Below are 17,300 nucleotides of genomic sequence, written 5' to 3'. Positions count from 1 at the left end.
GCCCCGAGAACAAATAACTGATAGGCTTGGTATGAGGGGCTGGGGGAATGAGAGCGTATAAGGAGTGGATCTATTTACCCTTAACCTGACAGAGCTTATATAAGCCACAGTCCTGCAGGGCTCCATAGTTCTCAGGCTCGTCAGTCTCACGCGTGCCTTAACTTTCTAAGTTAACTTGCTGTATGCGGTTCAGCGTTACAGGCAGGCCTTTGATGAGAACAGTGGGCCAAGATTGGAGTAGTGGGGCGAGGAACAGAGTCGGTAGACACATGCCAATATCGGTGTGTGTCTGCATCTACTGTCTCTGCCCCTCCCTCCACTACTCCAACACACCGATGTTGGTTTGGGTGGGTTTTGGGGGGGGTTTCTCTAAGACTGGTGGGGCTACTTCTGCTGGGAACTTCCACCCCCTTGAAATCAATCAATCAATCGTATTTATTGAGCGCTTACTGTGTGCAGAGCACTGTACTAAGCGCTTGGGAAGTACAAGTTGGCAACATATAGAGACGGTCCCTACCCAACAGTGGGCTCACAGTCTAGAAGTCCACCAGGCCCTCTTTCCCTCTTCACAGCCCTTCTCTCTCCCTAGGTCATATCTTTACCAGCTCCCCCCACCCCCTGACCCCAACCTCCACCTCAAAACCTTGGTGCCAGCTGTGCACTTACGCATTCACGCCCACCTGGTATTTGTTAAGCACTTACTAAGTGCCAAGCACTGTTCTAAGCACTGGGGTAGATACAAGGTAATCAGGTTATCCCACATGGGGCTCACAGTCTTCATCCCCATTTTACAGGTGAGGGAACTGAGGCCCAGAGAAGTGAAGTGACTTGCCCGGGGTCACACAGCTGATAAGTAGCAGAGCTGAGATTAGAACCCATGACCTCTGGCTCCCCAGCCCGGGCTCTTTCCACTGAGCCACGCTACTTCTCTGGATCAACTTCCATATCCCACTACTTAAGCATTCCCTCATCCAAGCACCCATTTTGGACTTTTACCTCTTCTCTGTAAATTAATTTGTACCTGCCTCCCTGGGATTGTGTCTTTTAAATTCCGTTGCAGTGTCTCCAGTGCTTAGTGCCAGGCTTGGCACACAGTAGGTGTTCAGTGAATACTACGAATTGCCCGACTGCTGCTGCTCTCCCAGGCTTATAATTTTAGACTGTGAGCCCACTGTTGGGTAGGGACTGTCTCTATATGTTGCCAACTTGTACTTCCCAAGCGCTTAGTACAGTGCTCTGCACACAGCGCTCAATAAATACGATTGATGATGATAATAATAATAATAGCATTTATTAAGCGCTTACTATGTGCAAAGCACTGTTCTAAGCGCAGGGGAGGTTACCAGGTGATCAGGTTGTCCCACGGGGGGCTCACAGTCTTAATCCCCAGTTTACAGATGAGGGAGCTGAGGCACAGAGAAGTTAATTGACTTGCCCAAAGTCACACAGCTGGCAAGTGGCGGAGGCGGGATTGGAACCCGTGACCTCTTGACTCCAAAGCCCGTGCTGTTTCCGCTGAGCCACGGTGCTACGTGTCAACTAGCTCCAGAGTCCCAGAGCCACGGAGAGTAGCAACCACCACCCCCGTGCAGGAGCAGGGCACCAGCGCGCTGGCAGGGTTGGGGGGAAATGATGCCCTTGCTGAGTCTCCTCCTGCTTATCTGTTGCAGCCAGCGGCCCTGAGGGCTATAGACACCCTCCCTCCCCGCCACCCGTGGGCTACATGTAGCCTCTGAGCCGTGAGTTCGATATGCCTACATCAGACCTGGCTTTAAAACTCATTTGAATCAATCAATCAGTTGTATTTATTAAGTGCTTACTGTATGCAGACCACTATACTAACCGCTTGGGAGACTAAGCGCTTTTTAGACTGTGAGCCCACTGCTGGGTAGGGACCGTCTCTATATGTTGCCAACCTGTACTTCCCAAGCGCTTAGTACAGTGCTCTGCACACAGTAAGCACTCAATAAATAATAATGATGGCATTTATTAAGCGCTTACTATCTTACCTCCTTCCCTTCCCCACAGCACCTGTATATATGTATATATGTTTGTACATATTTTTTACTCTATTTATTTATTTATTTTATTTGTACATATCTATTCTATTTTATTTTGTTAGTATGTTTGGTTTTGTTCTCTGTCTCCCCCTTTTAGACTGTGAGCCCACTGTTGGGTAGGGACTGTCTCTGTATGTTGCCAATTTGTACTTCCCAAGCGCTTAGTACAGTGCTCTGCACATAGTAAGCGCTCAATAAATACGATTGATGATGATGATGTGCAAAGCACTGTTCTAAGCGCTGGGGAGGTTACAAGGTAATCAGGTTGTCCCACGTGGGGCTCACAGTCTCCATCCCCATTTTACAGATGAGGGAACTGAGGCACAGAGGAGTTAAGCGACTTGCCCAAAGTCACCCAGCTGACAATTGGCAGAGCCGGGATTTGAACCCATGACCTCTGACTCCAATGCCCGGGCTCTTTTCCATTGAGCTTCTCAGTAGAGAAGCAGCATGGCCTAGTAGATAGAGCACCGGCCTGGGAGTCGGAAGGTCATGGGTTCGAATCCCTGCTCCTCCGCTTGTCTGCTCTGTGACATTAGGCAAGTCACTTCATTTCTCTGTGTCTGTTATCTCATCTGTAAAGCGGGGATTAAGACTGAGCCTGATGTGGAACAGGGACTGTGTCCAACCCGATTTGCTTCCATTCCCCCCCAGCGCTTAGTACAGTGCCTGGCATATAGTAAGCGCTTAACAAATACCACAATTATTATTATTATTATTACAGTATAACCGAGTTGGTAGACATGTGCCCTGCCCACAAGGAGTTTAGAGTCTAGAGGGCGAGTTTACAAAATAGCTCCCTTTGTGGAAAACTGTCCAATTTCAAGCTTGACATTTTCTGAGGACAGCTCTAATCAGCGTATTAGTCAGATTGCATTTATTGACCTCCTTCTGTGTGCGGAGCAGTGTATTAAGTAATTGGGAGAGTACAATATAGTAGAGTTGGTGGACACATTCCCTGCCTATAAAGAGCAGAAGTAGCATGGCCCAGTGGAAAGAGCCGGGGCCTGGGAGAAAAGGACCTAGTTGAAATCCCAGCTCTGCCATTTTCCTGCTGTGGGACCTTGGGTAGCTCACTTCACTTCTCTGAGCCTTAGTTTCCGCAACTAAAATGGGGATTAAATAGCTGATCTCCCTCCTACTTCAACGAGGAGCCCCATGTGGGACAGGAATTGTATCTGGCTTAATGAACTTGCATCTACACCTGCACAGAGACCAGTGATTGACCCATATTAAGCTCTTCACAGCATTTTTAAAAAAAGCTTACAGTCTAGAGGGGAGACTGATATTAAAATAAATAATGGATAGGTACATAAGCGTTGAGGGTGGGGTGAAATCCAGGTGCACGGGCCATAAAGAAGGGAGAGGGTGTGGGTAATGAGGGCGTAGTCGAGGAAGAAGATTATTTTTAGACTGTGAGCCCAATGTTGGGTAGGGACTGTCTCTATATGTTGCCAATTTGTACTTCCCAAGCGCTTAGTCCAGTGCTCTGCTCATAGTAAGCGCTCAATAAATACGATTGATGATGATGAAGGGAGAGAGAATTCCCAGCCAGGGCATGGGCGAGGGGTCAGTGACGAGATTGAGCTGCAGAAAGTATGTTGGTGTTAGAGGGGTTAAGGGAGAGTGCTGGGTTGTAGAAGGAAATCGGCGAGGTGAGATAGGAGGGGGCAAGGTGATTCAGTGTGTTATTAAAAGTCCATCATCAGCATCGGTGGTATTTATTACCACCTGTATATATGTATATATGTTTGTACATATTTATTACTCTATTTTACTTGTACATATCTATTCTATTTATTTTATTTTGTTAGTATGTTTGGTTTTGTTCTCTGTCTCCCCCTTTTAGACTGTGAGCCCACTGTTGGGTAGGGACTGTCTCTATGTGTTGCCAACTTGTACTTCCCAAGCGCTTAGTCCAGTGCTCTGCACATAGTAAGCGCTCAATAAATACGATTGATGATGATGATGATTTATTGAGCGCTTACTGTGTGCAGATCACTGTACTGACTGACAGTACGACAGTCGGTAGATGTGTTTCTTACTCACAGTGAGTCTAGAGGGTAAAGCCAGTGATAAGGAGTTTCTTTTCGCGAGGCGGATGAACCACCACTAGAAGTTAAAATGTGGACTGAACTGTTTTGGAGAAAAAATCATCCAGGCAGCGGAGCAAAGAATGGACTGGAGTGAGGAGAGATAGGAGGCAAGGAGATCAGCAAGAAGACTGATACAGTAATAATAATAATAATAATAATGGTGACATTTGTTAAGCGCTTACTATGTTCAGAGCACTGTTCTAAGCGCTGGGGGGGGATACAAGGTGATCAAGTTGTCCCACGTGGGGTTCACAGTCTTAATCCCCATTTTACAGATGAGGTAGCTGAGGCTCAGAGAAGTTAAGTGACTTGCCCAAGGTCACACAGCAGCCGTGTGGCAGAGTCGGGATTCGAACCCATGACCTCTGACTCCAAAGCCCGTGCTCTTTCCACTGAGCCACGCTGCTTCTCGGGTTAGGATAAGTGCTTGAATAATAATAATGATGGCATTTGTTAAACGCTTACTATTTGCTAAGCACTGGGGGGATACAAGGTAATCAGGCTGTCCCCCGTGGGGCTCACAGTCTTCATCCCCATTTTACAGATGAGGGAACTGAGGCACAGAGAGTGAAGTGGCTTGCCCAGGGTCACGCAGCGGAGGAGTGGTGGAGTGACTCCCAAGACCAGGCGCTGTATTTATTCATTCAGTCTTATTTATTGAGCACTTACTGTGTGCAGAGCACTGTACTAAGCGCTTGGAAAGTACAATACAGCGTAAAGACAGTAAAGTGCAGAACGGCAATAAAGCGCAGTTCAGCAACACTAAGCACTGGGGTTAATACAATCAATCAATCAATTGTATTTATTGAGCGCTAACTCTGTGCAGAGCACTGTACTAAGCGCTTGGGGAGTACAAGCTGGCAACATATAGAGACAGTCCCTACCCAACAGTGGGCTCACAGTCTAGAAGGGGGAGACAGAACAAAACCAACCATACTAACAAAATAAAATAAATAGAATAGATAGGTACAAGTAAAATAAATAAATAGAGTAATAAATATGTACAAGCAAATCAGGTTGGACAGTTTCAGTTCCATATGGAGCTATAGTCTTAATCTCCATTTTATAGATGAGGTAACTGAGGCACAGAGAAGTGAAGTGACTTGCCTTTGAGAAGCAGCATAGCGAAGTGGGTAGAGCACAACCCTGGAAGTCAGAAGGATATGGGTTCTAATCCTGGCGCCATCACTTGACCGCTGTGTGACCTTAGTCAAGTCACTTCATTTCTCTGAGCTCTGCACACAGTAAGTGCTCAATAAATACGATTGATTGATTGATTGTTTACCTCATGGGAATTTAGACTGTGAATCCGATGTAGGATAGGGACTGTATCCCACCCAATTTGCTTGTATCCCCCAGCGCTTAATAGAGTTCCTGGTATGTAGTAAGTGCTTTACAAATACCACAACTGACAACGCCACAAGCAGTGTAACTTAGAGGAAAGAGCCCGGGCTTGGGAGTCAGAGGTCATGGGTTTGAATCCCGCCCCTACCACTTGTCTGTTGTGTGACCTTGGGCCAGGCACTTCACTTCTCTGTGCCTCAGTTCCCTCATCTGTAAAATGGGGGTGAAGACTGAGCCCCACATGGGACAACCTGATTACCTTGTATCCCCCCCAGCGCTTAGAACAGTGCTCGGCACATAGTAAGCACTTAATAAATGCCATTATCGTTATTATTATTAACAAATGCCATTATTATTATTGTTATTATTATACCCTTTGAGCATTTGATATTCACCCCATCAGCCCCACAGCACTTATGTACAGATTCATAATTAATTATTTCATTTTAATGTCTGTCAACCCCCCCCCCAACCAGATTGTAAACTTGCCAATATGGTTATATTGTACTCTCCCAAGTGCTCAGTTCAGTGCTCTGCCCACAGTAAATGCCATTGATCGATTGAACTCACGTCATTATTTTCAATAGCCATTTTATTGCAGTTTTTAATGTCAGCAGAAAGCCCTCAGCTCAGGCAGGTAGGGTTTATTTCCTGTGTGACTGTGTTCCCTTGCAAGTCTCTTGATAATAATAATAATGATAATAATGATGGTATTTGTTAAGCACATACTATGTGCAAACTACTGTTCTAAGCGCTGGGGGAATACAAGGTGATCAGGTTGTCCCACTTGGGGCTCACAATCTCAATCCCCATTCTACAGATGAGGTAGCTGAGGCACAGAGAAGTTGACTTGCCCAGTCACACAGCTGATAAGCGGCAGAGCCAGGATTAGAACCCATGACTTCTGACTCCCAAGCCTGTGCTCTTTCCACTGAGTCACGTTGCTTCGATTAGCTTTGGAGTCCCCAGTTGCTGCCCAGATGAATTCATCATCAATCGTATTTATTGAGCGCTTACTATGTGCAGAGCACTGTACTAGGCGCTTGGGAAGTACAAATTGGCAACATATAGAGACGGTCCCTACCCAACAGTGGGCTCACAGTCTAAAAGGGGGAGACAGAGAACAAAACCAAACATACTAACAAAATAAAATAAATAGAATAGATATGTACAAGTAAAATAAATAAATAAATAGAGTAATAAATATGTACAAAAATATATATATATATATGGTTCTACATCCTCACCCCATTACCAGATTCTCTTCAGATAATGTAGACAATTGCCAACCGATTTGGAAGTCCTCTAGAGAAGCCGCGTGGCTTAGTGGAAAGAGCCTGGGCTTGGGAGTCAGGGGTTGTGGGTTCTAATCCCGCCTTTACCACTTGTCAGTTGTGTGACTTTGGGCAAGTCACTTCACTTCTCTGTGCCTCAGTTCCCTCATCTGTAAAATGGGGATGAAGACTGTGAGCCCCATGTGGAACAACCTGATTAGCTCTATCTACCCCAGCACTCAGTACAGTGTTTGGCACAGAGAGAAGCAGCGTGGCGCAGTGGAAAGAGCACGGGCTTGGGAGTCAGAGGTCATGGGTTCAAATCCCTGCTCTGCCGCTTGTCAGCTGTGTGACTTTGGGCAAGTCACTTAACTTCTCTGTGCCTGTTACCTCATCTGTAAAATGGGGATTAAGATTGTGAGCTCGACATCATCATCATCAATCGTATTTATTGAGCGCTTACTGTGTGCAGAGCACTGTACTAAGCGCTTGGGAAGTACAATTTGGCAACATATAGAGACAGTCCCTACCCAATAGTGGGCTCACAGTCTAAAAGGGGGAGACAGAGAACAAAACCAAACATACTAACAAAATAAAATAAATAGAATAGATATGTACAAGTAAAATAAATAAATAAATAGAGTGATAAATATGTACAAACATATATACAGGTTCACCTGTTCACCTTGTATCCTCCCCAGCGCTTAGAACAGTGCTTTGCACGTAGTAAGCGCTTAACAAATACCAAAATTATTATTATTATTATTACTTAACAAATACCATCATCATTATTATTATTCCAGAGCTAGCCATTATGTGCTGAGTCTTTGTATATTCTTATGGTTTAGGGTGAGTTTCAGATGTAGAGTAACCGACAATTTGCCCTTGTGTACAGCGGTCCCGCTGTTTACTGATTTTCTTGTCTAATGGACGTACTGTCTCCCCCTTTTAGACTGTGAGCCCACTGTTGGGTAGGGACTGTCTCTAGATGTTGCCAACTTGTAGTTCCCAAGCGCTTAGTACAGTGCTCTGCACACAGTAAGTGCTCAATAAATACGATTGATGATATGTTGCCAACTTGTACTTCCCAAGTGCTTAGTACAGTGCTCTGCACACAGTAAGCGCTCAATAAATATGATTGATGATGTCTTTATATGTTGCCAATTTGTACTTACCAAGCGCTTAGTACAGTGCTCTGCACATAGTAAGCGCTCAATAAATACGATTGATGATGATGATGATGATGATGTACTTTTACTTGGTTTGACTTTGGAAATGGCATACGCAGGATCCCACTTAATTTTCAGCAGTGAATTGCAGTGTATTTATTTGGGAGAAGTGGATCATTGGGTGACATCTTAAAGGTCTGCATTTCTGTTGCTTTGCTGAAATAAAACGGCAATAACTTACATAGCAGATACGTTGGAAGGATGGTTTGGTTTTTTTTTTCAAGAAAACATTCTGAGCTTGAAATTGGGCACCTCTTCCACAAGAGGGAGCTGTTTGTTCATTTTAAAAATCAATCAATCAATCGTATTTATTGAGCGCTTACTGTGTGCAGAGCACTGTACTAAGCGCTTGGGAACTACAAGTTGGCAACATATAGAGACATTCCAACCCTAATGGCTTACCTTGCCAACCTTGATACCAAGTCGTTTTATTGTTTTTTTTTTTTAACGCAAGAGGGATTATTTAAGCCTCCATAGATGCTTCACTTAAACTGTTTTATGCAGTATTAGTCAGTGGAGTAAAATCTCATCTCAAATTATGCCTTAAGAATTTTAACGTCTCTTAAACTGTCCTGCCAAAGGACATTGCATATGTAACCTAAAATCAATCAATCAATCATATTTATTGAGTGCTTACTATGTGCAGAGCACTGTACTAAGCGCTTGGGAAGTACAAATTGGCAACATATAGCGACAGTCCCTACCCAACATTGGGCTCACAGTCTAAAACAAATTTTAGAATGTAACTTTCAGTAAATGAGCTTCAAGTGCTTTTTTTTTTTATCCTCTTTAAGTAGCATATCCATAAAGAAAGTTCAGAACTATTCATGGAATGAATCTAAATCACTTTTAGAACCTGGTGCTTAATCCAGAATTGGCAGTACTGCGTCAAAGTGCCAGAAGTATAATTGCATAGCTTGGCATAGCCATTTAAGGCAGGTTTAATTAGCCTAATAGCATACCCTACAGAAAACCCCATTTTAATATAAAAAGAATTCCACTAAACATTTTAGTTCTGAGTTTTTATGTAGGAAAGAACTGTTTTTGGATTTTCTGTGAATGAAAACGAGCCGTTCTCCCTTCATTTTTGTTCTTCCAAGTGGAGAAATTGCCACCGTTACCTGTAGGGGAAAAATTTGCGGATAAATTTAAGTGACGTTTTCATCAAACCAACGAGTGCTTGTAGCCCTTTTTCTTTATGTGGTTGTGTCACTGATGTTATGATGGTAGTTTGCATTCCTTCAGTAGTCATGATTAAAAGGATGAATAAAAGACACTTGCACCTAACCTTCCCTGTTTCATGGGGATTTAGTTGCATCTCTTTTATTTTTTATGGTACTTGTTAGGTGCTTCCTAAATGCACTGTCTAAAACGCTAGGGTTGGTCGAAGATAATCCAGTTAGACAAATCCCGGTCTCTCATGGGGCTCACCCTAAATAGAACAGGGTGTTAATCCCCATTTGACAGATGAGATAACTGAGGCCCAGAGAAGTAGAGGGATTTGCCCAAGAACACACAGTAGACAAATGGCAGAGCCCGTTGCTTCAGTGATTGGGAGGATTTGGGCAAGGAGTTGGCAGTCACATAAATGAGATCCAAGTACGATGAGTAGATTGGTTTTAGAGGAGAAAAATGAGAGTGCTGGGTTGTGATAGGCTCTCTCCCACCTACCTTTCCTCATGGTTTTCTTACCACAGTCTGCCATTTCCTGGGCACGAATTGTCATGGCCCCTGGTTTTCTGTAACTGGAGTTTGACTTGCTGAGTGCCTACTAGTCACTTTGACTTAGTGGTTGCCATTTTCCCCCCATTCCTTTTCCCCGGCATTGATGGCTTGCTAGTTGGGAACCACCACTGTCGAGCTCATCCATTCATTCAGTCGTATTTATTGAGTGCTTATTCAAGCAGGGCGGACTTTTTCCCCTCCATGGAGGTCTGGAAAGAAGAATAAAGTTGCAGAGTTAGAGAAGCTCCCAGGAGAGGTCAAAAAGAGAGACCTGCCCAAGAGCGAAAGGCCAAAGTTTTCATTCATTCAGTCGTGTTTATTGAGCGCTTACTGTATGCAGAGCACTGTACTAAGCGCTTGGGAAGTACAAGTCCCTACCCAACAATGGGCTCACAGTCTAGAAGGGGAGACAGACAACAAAACAAAACACTGTTTGAATTGGTGCTTCTGGTGTTCCTTGGAGGCCAGCCACCGTTATATATCCAAGCCAGTGCTTTACTCATGAACATAAATATCTGTAGGGTGAGGCTTATGAGTAGATCATTCCCCCCGAAATTTATTCAGTTGGATCTCTGGTTTTTTGGGTTTTTTTTTAATTTTTAACCTAATGCTTGTCTTTCAGGTGGGTTTTCAAGCAGCTGTATGATAAAGGTCTGGTTTACAGAGGTGTGAAAGTTATGCCCTACTCAACTGCATGTAGCACTCCGCTCTCTAACTTCGAGTCTCATCAGAACTACAAGGTACGGCTGTTATTGGAAGATTGCTTGATATTAGAATCAGATATTGAATATGTTCCCGGCAGTTGTAGTGTCAGTGTACATAATGATACACAAAGTTCATGCAGATTCCGATCTGCTTGAAGAGTGCGTGTAGGGTGTGTCTTTTCTATACCATTGGCCTTTTTCATTTCCATTTCGTCCTGGTCTCTTGGTAAATTGATTGTACATATTTTTTTACTCTATTTATGTAATTTATTTGTACATATCTATTCTATTTATTTTATTTTGTTAGTATGTTTGATTTTGTTCTCTGTCTCCCCCTTTTAGACTGTGAGCCCACTGTTGGGTAGGGACTAGTCTCTATATGTTGCCAATTTGTACTTCCCAAGCGCTTAGTACAGTGCTCTGCACATAGTAAGCGCTCAATAAATACGATTGATGATGATGATGATTGTAGCTTTGCTTCATCTCAGTTGAGTAAGCACTCCTTTTTCCAGTGTGTTTTATGGGGTACTGGCACCTTCCAAGGTTATCCATATGATAAGGGTCTTCGAAAACATGACCCGTGCTCAAAGATTATTTTAATGTGGTTTTTGGCTAAGGAAACAGAATCTCACGAATCACAATTGTAATTAGACACATTTTTTTTTAGTGGAAAGAATGACTAATCTAGCTATGCTTGATATGGAGTAAGATATAGTAAATATTCCCTCCCTTTACCCCATGGCACCCTCCATTTACCCTCCCCCCCATCATACCCGCTGCCTCTACTTCCTCACCTCTAAATTGCTCCTTGACACCCCCCACCCCCCTGCAATCTTACTTCTGCCCTCTCTAAGGTCACCAGCGATCTCCTTACCAATCTCAAGAAGCAGCGTGGCTTAGTGGCAAGAGCACGGGCTTGGGAATCAGAGGTTGTGGGTCCTAATCCCGGCCCCGCCACTATGTGCTAAGCACTGGGATGGATACAGGGTAATCAGGTTGTCCCACTTAGGGCTCCCCATTTTACAGATGAGGCACAGAGAAGTGAAGTGACTTGCCCAGCATCACACAGCTGACAAGTGCTGGAGCCGGGATTAGAACCCACCACCTCGGACTCCTAAACCCATGGTCTTTCCACCGAGCCACGCTGCTTCTCTCCATCAGCTCCCTCCCCTCCTACCTACCTCGCCGAGGTCTTACTATAACTTATGTGGAGTCACATAGCCGACATGGAGTGGAGCGGGGATTTAGAACCCAGGTCCATGTTCTAGCCACCCTGCTTCTCCTTTGAAAATCAATCAATCAATCAGTCGTATTTATTGAGCGCTTACTGTGTGCAGAGCACTGTACCGTGGGCAGTGACTGCCCCTTTTAGTAAGTGCCACTGGTTACGAATAGTTTTCTGTCTTCACTCTGCCCAAATCATCAATCGTATTTATTGAGCGCTTACTGTGTGCAGTGCACTGTACTAGGCACTTGGGAATGCAACGTAGACTAAAGTTGTGTTGATGGAATAGTCAATGCAAACTACAAGGAAAGTTCATGTTTGAGTAAGCAAGGTTGGAATGTTTTTCAAAAGCAAAATAATCAACACTTCTTTGGGCAGGAGTTGGACTTGTAGTTCTGAAACTGAGAAATCCTGGTAACTTGCAATGAATTTCATTCTTGTACTTCCTTTTTCCCGCCTTAACTTCTCGTCTCATATTAGGATGTTCAAGATCCTTCAGTAATTGTAACTTTCCCCTTGGATGAAGATGAAAGTGTATCTTTAATTGCTTGGACCACGACGCCGTGGACGCTTCCTAGTAATCTTGCCCTCTGTGTTAATCCAGAACTACAGTATGTGAAAGTTAGAGGCAAGTACTAAATTTGGCGTGTGGAAAATGGCATCGGGACCTAGTGGAAGGAGCATGGGCTTGGGATTAGAACCCAGTTCCTCCACTTGTCTCCTGTGTGACCTTGGACAAGTCACTTCACTTCTCTGTGCCTCAGTTACCTCATCTGTCAAATGAGGATTTCGACTGTGAGCCCCGTGTGGGGCATGGACTGTGACCAACGTGATTAGCGTGTATTTATCCCTGTGCTTCGTTCAGCGCCCGACACGGAATAAGCACTTAGCAAATCCCATTGAATAAATTATGAATGAAGCCCAAAATGCGCAAACTGCAAATCTGCTGATGGATCGCCACATCAGTTTCTGTACCGCTTACTCTAAGTGCTTGCTATGTGTCAGGTGCTGTTTTAAGCTACAGTTGGTGGAAAAAATAAATTACTCCATCATTTAATTCAGTGTAAACCGTACGTATTGACCGCCTAGCACTTCAAGAGCGGGGTGAACATACAAATATAGTATAATTTGAAAAGCGTGATTGCCACTCTTCAAGGGGCGATAGGGCTAAATCACTGTAGCCTAATATTAATAAGATCATGGAGTCCCTTTCCCCTAAATTGTTTCATATCATGTCCCGTTTCCTCCAGGAGGCCTTCCCAGTATAATTCCCCATTCTCTAAGCCATCTTGGCACTTAGCTATGTAGTCTGTTGATTATTTTGGGGTTTTATCAGTTAGCAGCGTGGCCTGGTGAATAGAACACAGGCCTGGGAGTAAGAAGGACCTGGGTTCTAATCCCAACTCTGCCACTTGTCTGCTGCAGGACCGTGGACAAGCCATTTAGCTTCTCTGTGCCTCAGTTCCCTCATCTGTAAAATGGGGATTAAGACTTCGAGCCCAATGTGGGACAGGGACCGTGTCCAATCTGATTATCTTATGTCCACCCCATCACTTAGAACAGTGCCTTGTAAACAGTAAGGGCTTAACAAATACCATAGTTAAATACCATTATTATTCTTATTAGATTAGCAATTTGTTTCCGTTCGTCTCCCCAGTAAGTTCCTCAAGGGCAGAGACAGTGTCTTTGATTTCCACTGTCTGTTCCCCAAGCATCTGTTACAGTCCTCATCATGCAGCTTGTGCTCGATAAATGCTATAAATATCAGTAAAAATAGCACACCAGTATGGGATGGCCAATAAATTGCCATGATCATGACATGGCGAGGGAAGGTGATCCAATAAACGTCATCATCTGTGATTGTCCTAAGTGATAGTGCGACCAGAGCCCTCGAACAACTTTGCGATGGCTTTTGGTAGTGTGGCAGCATATCAACATCACTGGAAGTTGACACCTGTAGAGTTGATCTGTTGCTGAATTTTAACTTCGGGCAGATGGCCCCAAGGTCCTAAGCCTCCTGTCAGGTTTAGAATCAGGCCCAGGATAGTACAGGGAAAGCCAGTTGGGCTTGCGGATTCTCTTTTAGTCCAAAAATCACAAACCGTCAGTGTGCCCGAGAGAAGTCCAGAGGGGCCTCGCGTTCCCCAACTCTTCCTGCCTCAAGAAAATAGTAAGCGCTTAATAAATGCCGTTATAAAAAAAAAAAAAAACCAACCCACAGGATGACTGTAAAGAGGATTCAGGCTCCTGTGACCGTCCTTCAGTTTAACAGGGGAATCTCTACGAATCCATCTGAAAAGAATCCCTCAAATAACTACCATCACCCATTGTACTCCGCTAAGCAGCCCCAGACAGCAAGGGGATCATTTGGGGGGTCCAGCTATCCAATCCCACTTCAACAGTTTGCAGCTGATAACTTGGAACGGTCTCTTGCCTTTCCTTCCCTTAAACTTCCATGGCAATATGTTCCTCCAGCAAGCTGTGGTCCCGTTACGCCTCCCTCTGAAATAACAAAAATGACCAGATTAATATCTTTGCCAGTTCTTAATATATAATGCTCATAGCGGGTAACGTTTGCAAAATAGATTACAGATCGAACAAATGAGTCAAGCTGCCTCTCTCTAAACTTGGACTGGCACTAAAGAGTTATCTTCCTCATTGTATTGTTCTCTACCAAGTGCTTAGTACAGTGCACTGCATTCAGTAAGTACTCAATGAATACCATTGCTTGTTTGCTTTTTAATGGTATTTAAGTGCTTACCATGGGCCAGACATTATATTAAAGCACTGGGGTAGCTACAAGCTAAACAAGGTGGACACAGTCCCTGTCCCACATGGGGCTCACAGTCTTAATCCCCTTTTTACAGATGAGGTAACTGAGGCGCAGAGACGTGAAGTCATTTGGTAATCACCCCCACCCTCAACTCCACAGCACTTATGTATATATCTTTAAATTATACATTTTAAATGATCTGTTCTTATTAATGTCTACCCCCTAGACTGTAAGCTCATTGTGGGCAGGGAACGTGTCTGCCAACTCTCATATTGTACTTTCCCAAGCGTTTAGTAAAGTGCTCTGCACACAATACCATTGTTGATGATGATGTCTGATGAATGGAAGCCTGAATATCAGAACAAACCCTTTCACTGGTTCTTTCTAGAAAGCGCAACAGGAAAGCTCTATATTTTGATGGAAGCTAGACTGGTGATACTCTACAAATCTGAAAGTGAATATGAAATACTTGAAAAGTGAGTACTTGTTTTTATAGGCCTGGCTGTGGGATGTGTAAAAGTCGGTTAACTATCTAAAATATTTTTTAAAGCAAAGGATTTAAAATGGTGTAATTGCATAATATTTCTATATTTGAGCGTAAACCAAAAAAATGGACCAAGAATGTGAATGTAGTTTCTGTAAACCAGACCTGGTAAAGCTTTTATTTGGATTATAAATCTAGCCCTTTTTTTTTTTTTGTAGGTTTCCTGGCATTTCTCTCAAAGGCAAGAAATACAAACCACTGTTTGAATATTTTATTAAGGTATGGACAAATTCACCCAAAGAATCTCAAGAAATTGTTCCCACAAGAAGGGTGGTGTAAACTTCTACTTCTTTAAACTATAAATTTGTTGTTTCTGAATTAAGCTTCATTTATGGGATAGTGACAGTCTGGGGGGTTTTTGGTTGTGTCTCTGAATTTATATAAAATATTCTCAACCTTTGCCCACTAATAAGGACTGGTGACACCATTTAATTGTTTTCTCTCTACCATTTAAAAAAATGTAGTTCCACCAATTGTCATAATCAGCTTGTGCTGCTGTCATATTTTTAGGCGTAATCTGTTTTTAAAATATCCTACTACTCCTTTAGCTCTTATCCTTATGTTTGGCATTCTTAAGCACTGGTCTTCCAGCCATTTTTGTAGCTGCCCATTTAAAGCACTGCGAAGTATTCTTGGAACGGGTTGAAAGTCCGAGATTCTTTTCCCATTGCAATAGCTTTCTCTTTGTCAACTCATGCTGCTGCGTGCGTGGCTTGTGCACCGTCTGATCCTTGACTTGAACTCTCTGAAGTTGAGAGAGAGAGAGTGTGTGCGTGTGTGTTTGTGTGTGTGTACACTGTTCACTCTCAGCGGCACTCATTTAACCCAACCCTACCTTGTATTCTTCCCCCCCGCCCCTCCACCAGCGCCTAGTACATGACTACGTGTTTCGTTTTCATCATCAATCGTATTTATTGAGCGCTTACTATGTGCAGAGCACTGTACTAAGCGCTTGGGAAGTACAAATTGGCAACATATAGAGACAGTCCTTACCCAACAGTGGGCTCACAGTTTCGTTTTGTTGTCTGTCGTCTCCCCCTTCTAGACTGAGCCCATTGTTGGGTAGGGACCGTCTCCATATGTTGCCGACTTGTACTTCCCAAGCACTTAGTACAGTGCTCTGCACACAGTAAGCGCTCAATAAATACAACTGAATGAATGAATGAATGAACAGTGCTTTGCACATAGCAAGTGCTTAACAAATACCATTTTTATTATTATTAGAAGTCCATCTTGGCCAAGCTTGTTCAAGTCTCCTGAAGCCCGCAGCGGGCTTTGATAAAAGGCTCAGTATGGTCTTAACTTGGAACCCCTGAAAACCCGGGTTCGCTCGATTCGTTTTACATTGTCCTTTTGCAGAAAACAACTTGTCTGTTGCCAGAAACATGTAGCTTACACAAATCAATAATTCCCCAAACAACAGAGAAACTTAGTGCCAAAGGCGACAGTAAAGTGGAAAGTTTCTCATACAGTCACCGTGCCTGTGTTTCTAGGCAGTGCAGTTGGTTTTCGGTCCATCTCCCCAGCCCCTCTGATATTTTTAAGGCAGTGACCTATTTTGTCGGCACCGTTTCCTCCACTTCTCGGCATTCTGCCACGTGGATCTGGGACCCTCTCCCCTCCCCTGACCCGGGTGGTTCATGTTCCTGCACTTTATTGCTGTCCAAGTGGTGCTCAGGGATGGCTTCCTTTCATGGTGTCACCGGGGCTCAAAGAGGAAAAGAGGTGACTTTGGGTGGCTGAGGTGTGGCTGGAGGCAGGTCAGGGGGGTTCAGTATTGACCCTGTCTGAATGCACCATGTTATTTAGGGTTTGTGTCTCCGTACTGGCATGTCACAAAAGTTTTGTATTAAGTTGGGAGAAGCAGCGGGGCTCAGTGGAAAGAGCATGGGCTTGGGAGTCAGAGGTCATGGGTTCTAATCCCAGCCCTGCCATTTGTCAGCTGGGTGACTTTGGGCCAGTCGCTTAACTTCTCTGGGCCTTAGTTACCTCATCTGGATGTCTGCCCACCACCTAAAACTCAACATGTCCAAGACTGAACTCCTTGTCTTCCCTCCCAAACCCTGCCCTCTCCCTGACTTTCCCATCTCTGTTGGCGGCACTACCATCCTTCCCGTCTCACAAGCCCGCAACCTTGGTGTCATCCTCGACTCCGCTCTCTCGTTCACCCCTCATATCCAAGCCATCACCAAAACCTGCCGGTCTCAGCTCCGCAACTTTGCCAAGATCCGCCCTTTCCTCTCCATCCAAACCGCTACCCTTCTTATTCAAGCTCTCATCCTATCGCGTCTGGACTACTGCATCAGCCTTCTCTCTGATCTCCCAT

At 44.2% G+C, this 17,300-nt stretch overlaps 1 protein-coding gene across 1 annotated transcript in view; it reads left to right on the top strand.

Moving 5' to 3' along the window:
- Window positions 1–17,300, top strand: part of IARS1 (isoleucyl-tRNA synthetase 1) — a 139,077-nt gene that overhangs the window by 14,719 nt on the left and 107,058 nt on the right. The window contains exons 6-9 of the mRNA XM_038772223.1: window positions 10,351–10,468; window positions 12,138–12,285; window positions 14,819–14,906; window positions 15,133–15,193. Of these exons, the coding sequence (XP_038628151.1) occupies window positions 10,351–10,468; window positions 12,138–12,285; window positions 14,819–14,906; window positions 15,133–15,193 (415 nt within the window). The remainder of the gene's footprint in view (window positions 1–10,350; window positions 10,469–12,137; window positions 12,286–14,818; window positions 14,907–15,132; window positions 15,194–17,300) is intronic.

The sequence above is a fragment of the Tachyglossus aculeatus genome, chromosome X1, assembly GCF_015852505.1.
Source record: "Tachyglossus aculeatus isolate mTacAcu1 chromosome X1, mTacAcu1.pri, whole genome shotgun sequence".
Taxonomy (NCBI): Eukaryota; Metazoa; Chordata; class Mammalia; order Monotremata; family Tachyglossidae; genus Tachyglossus; species Tachyglossus aculeatus.
The sequence above is the reverse complement of the archived record's forward strand: the minus strand, read 5'-3'. Positions and strand labels throughout refer to the sequence as shown.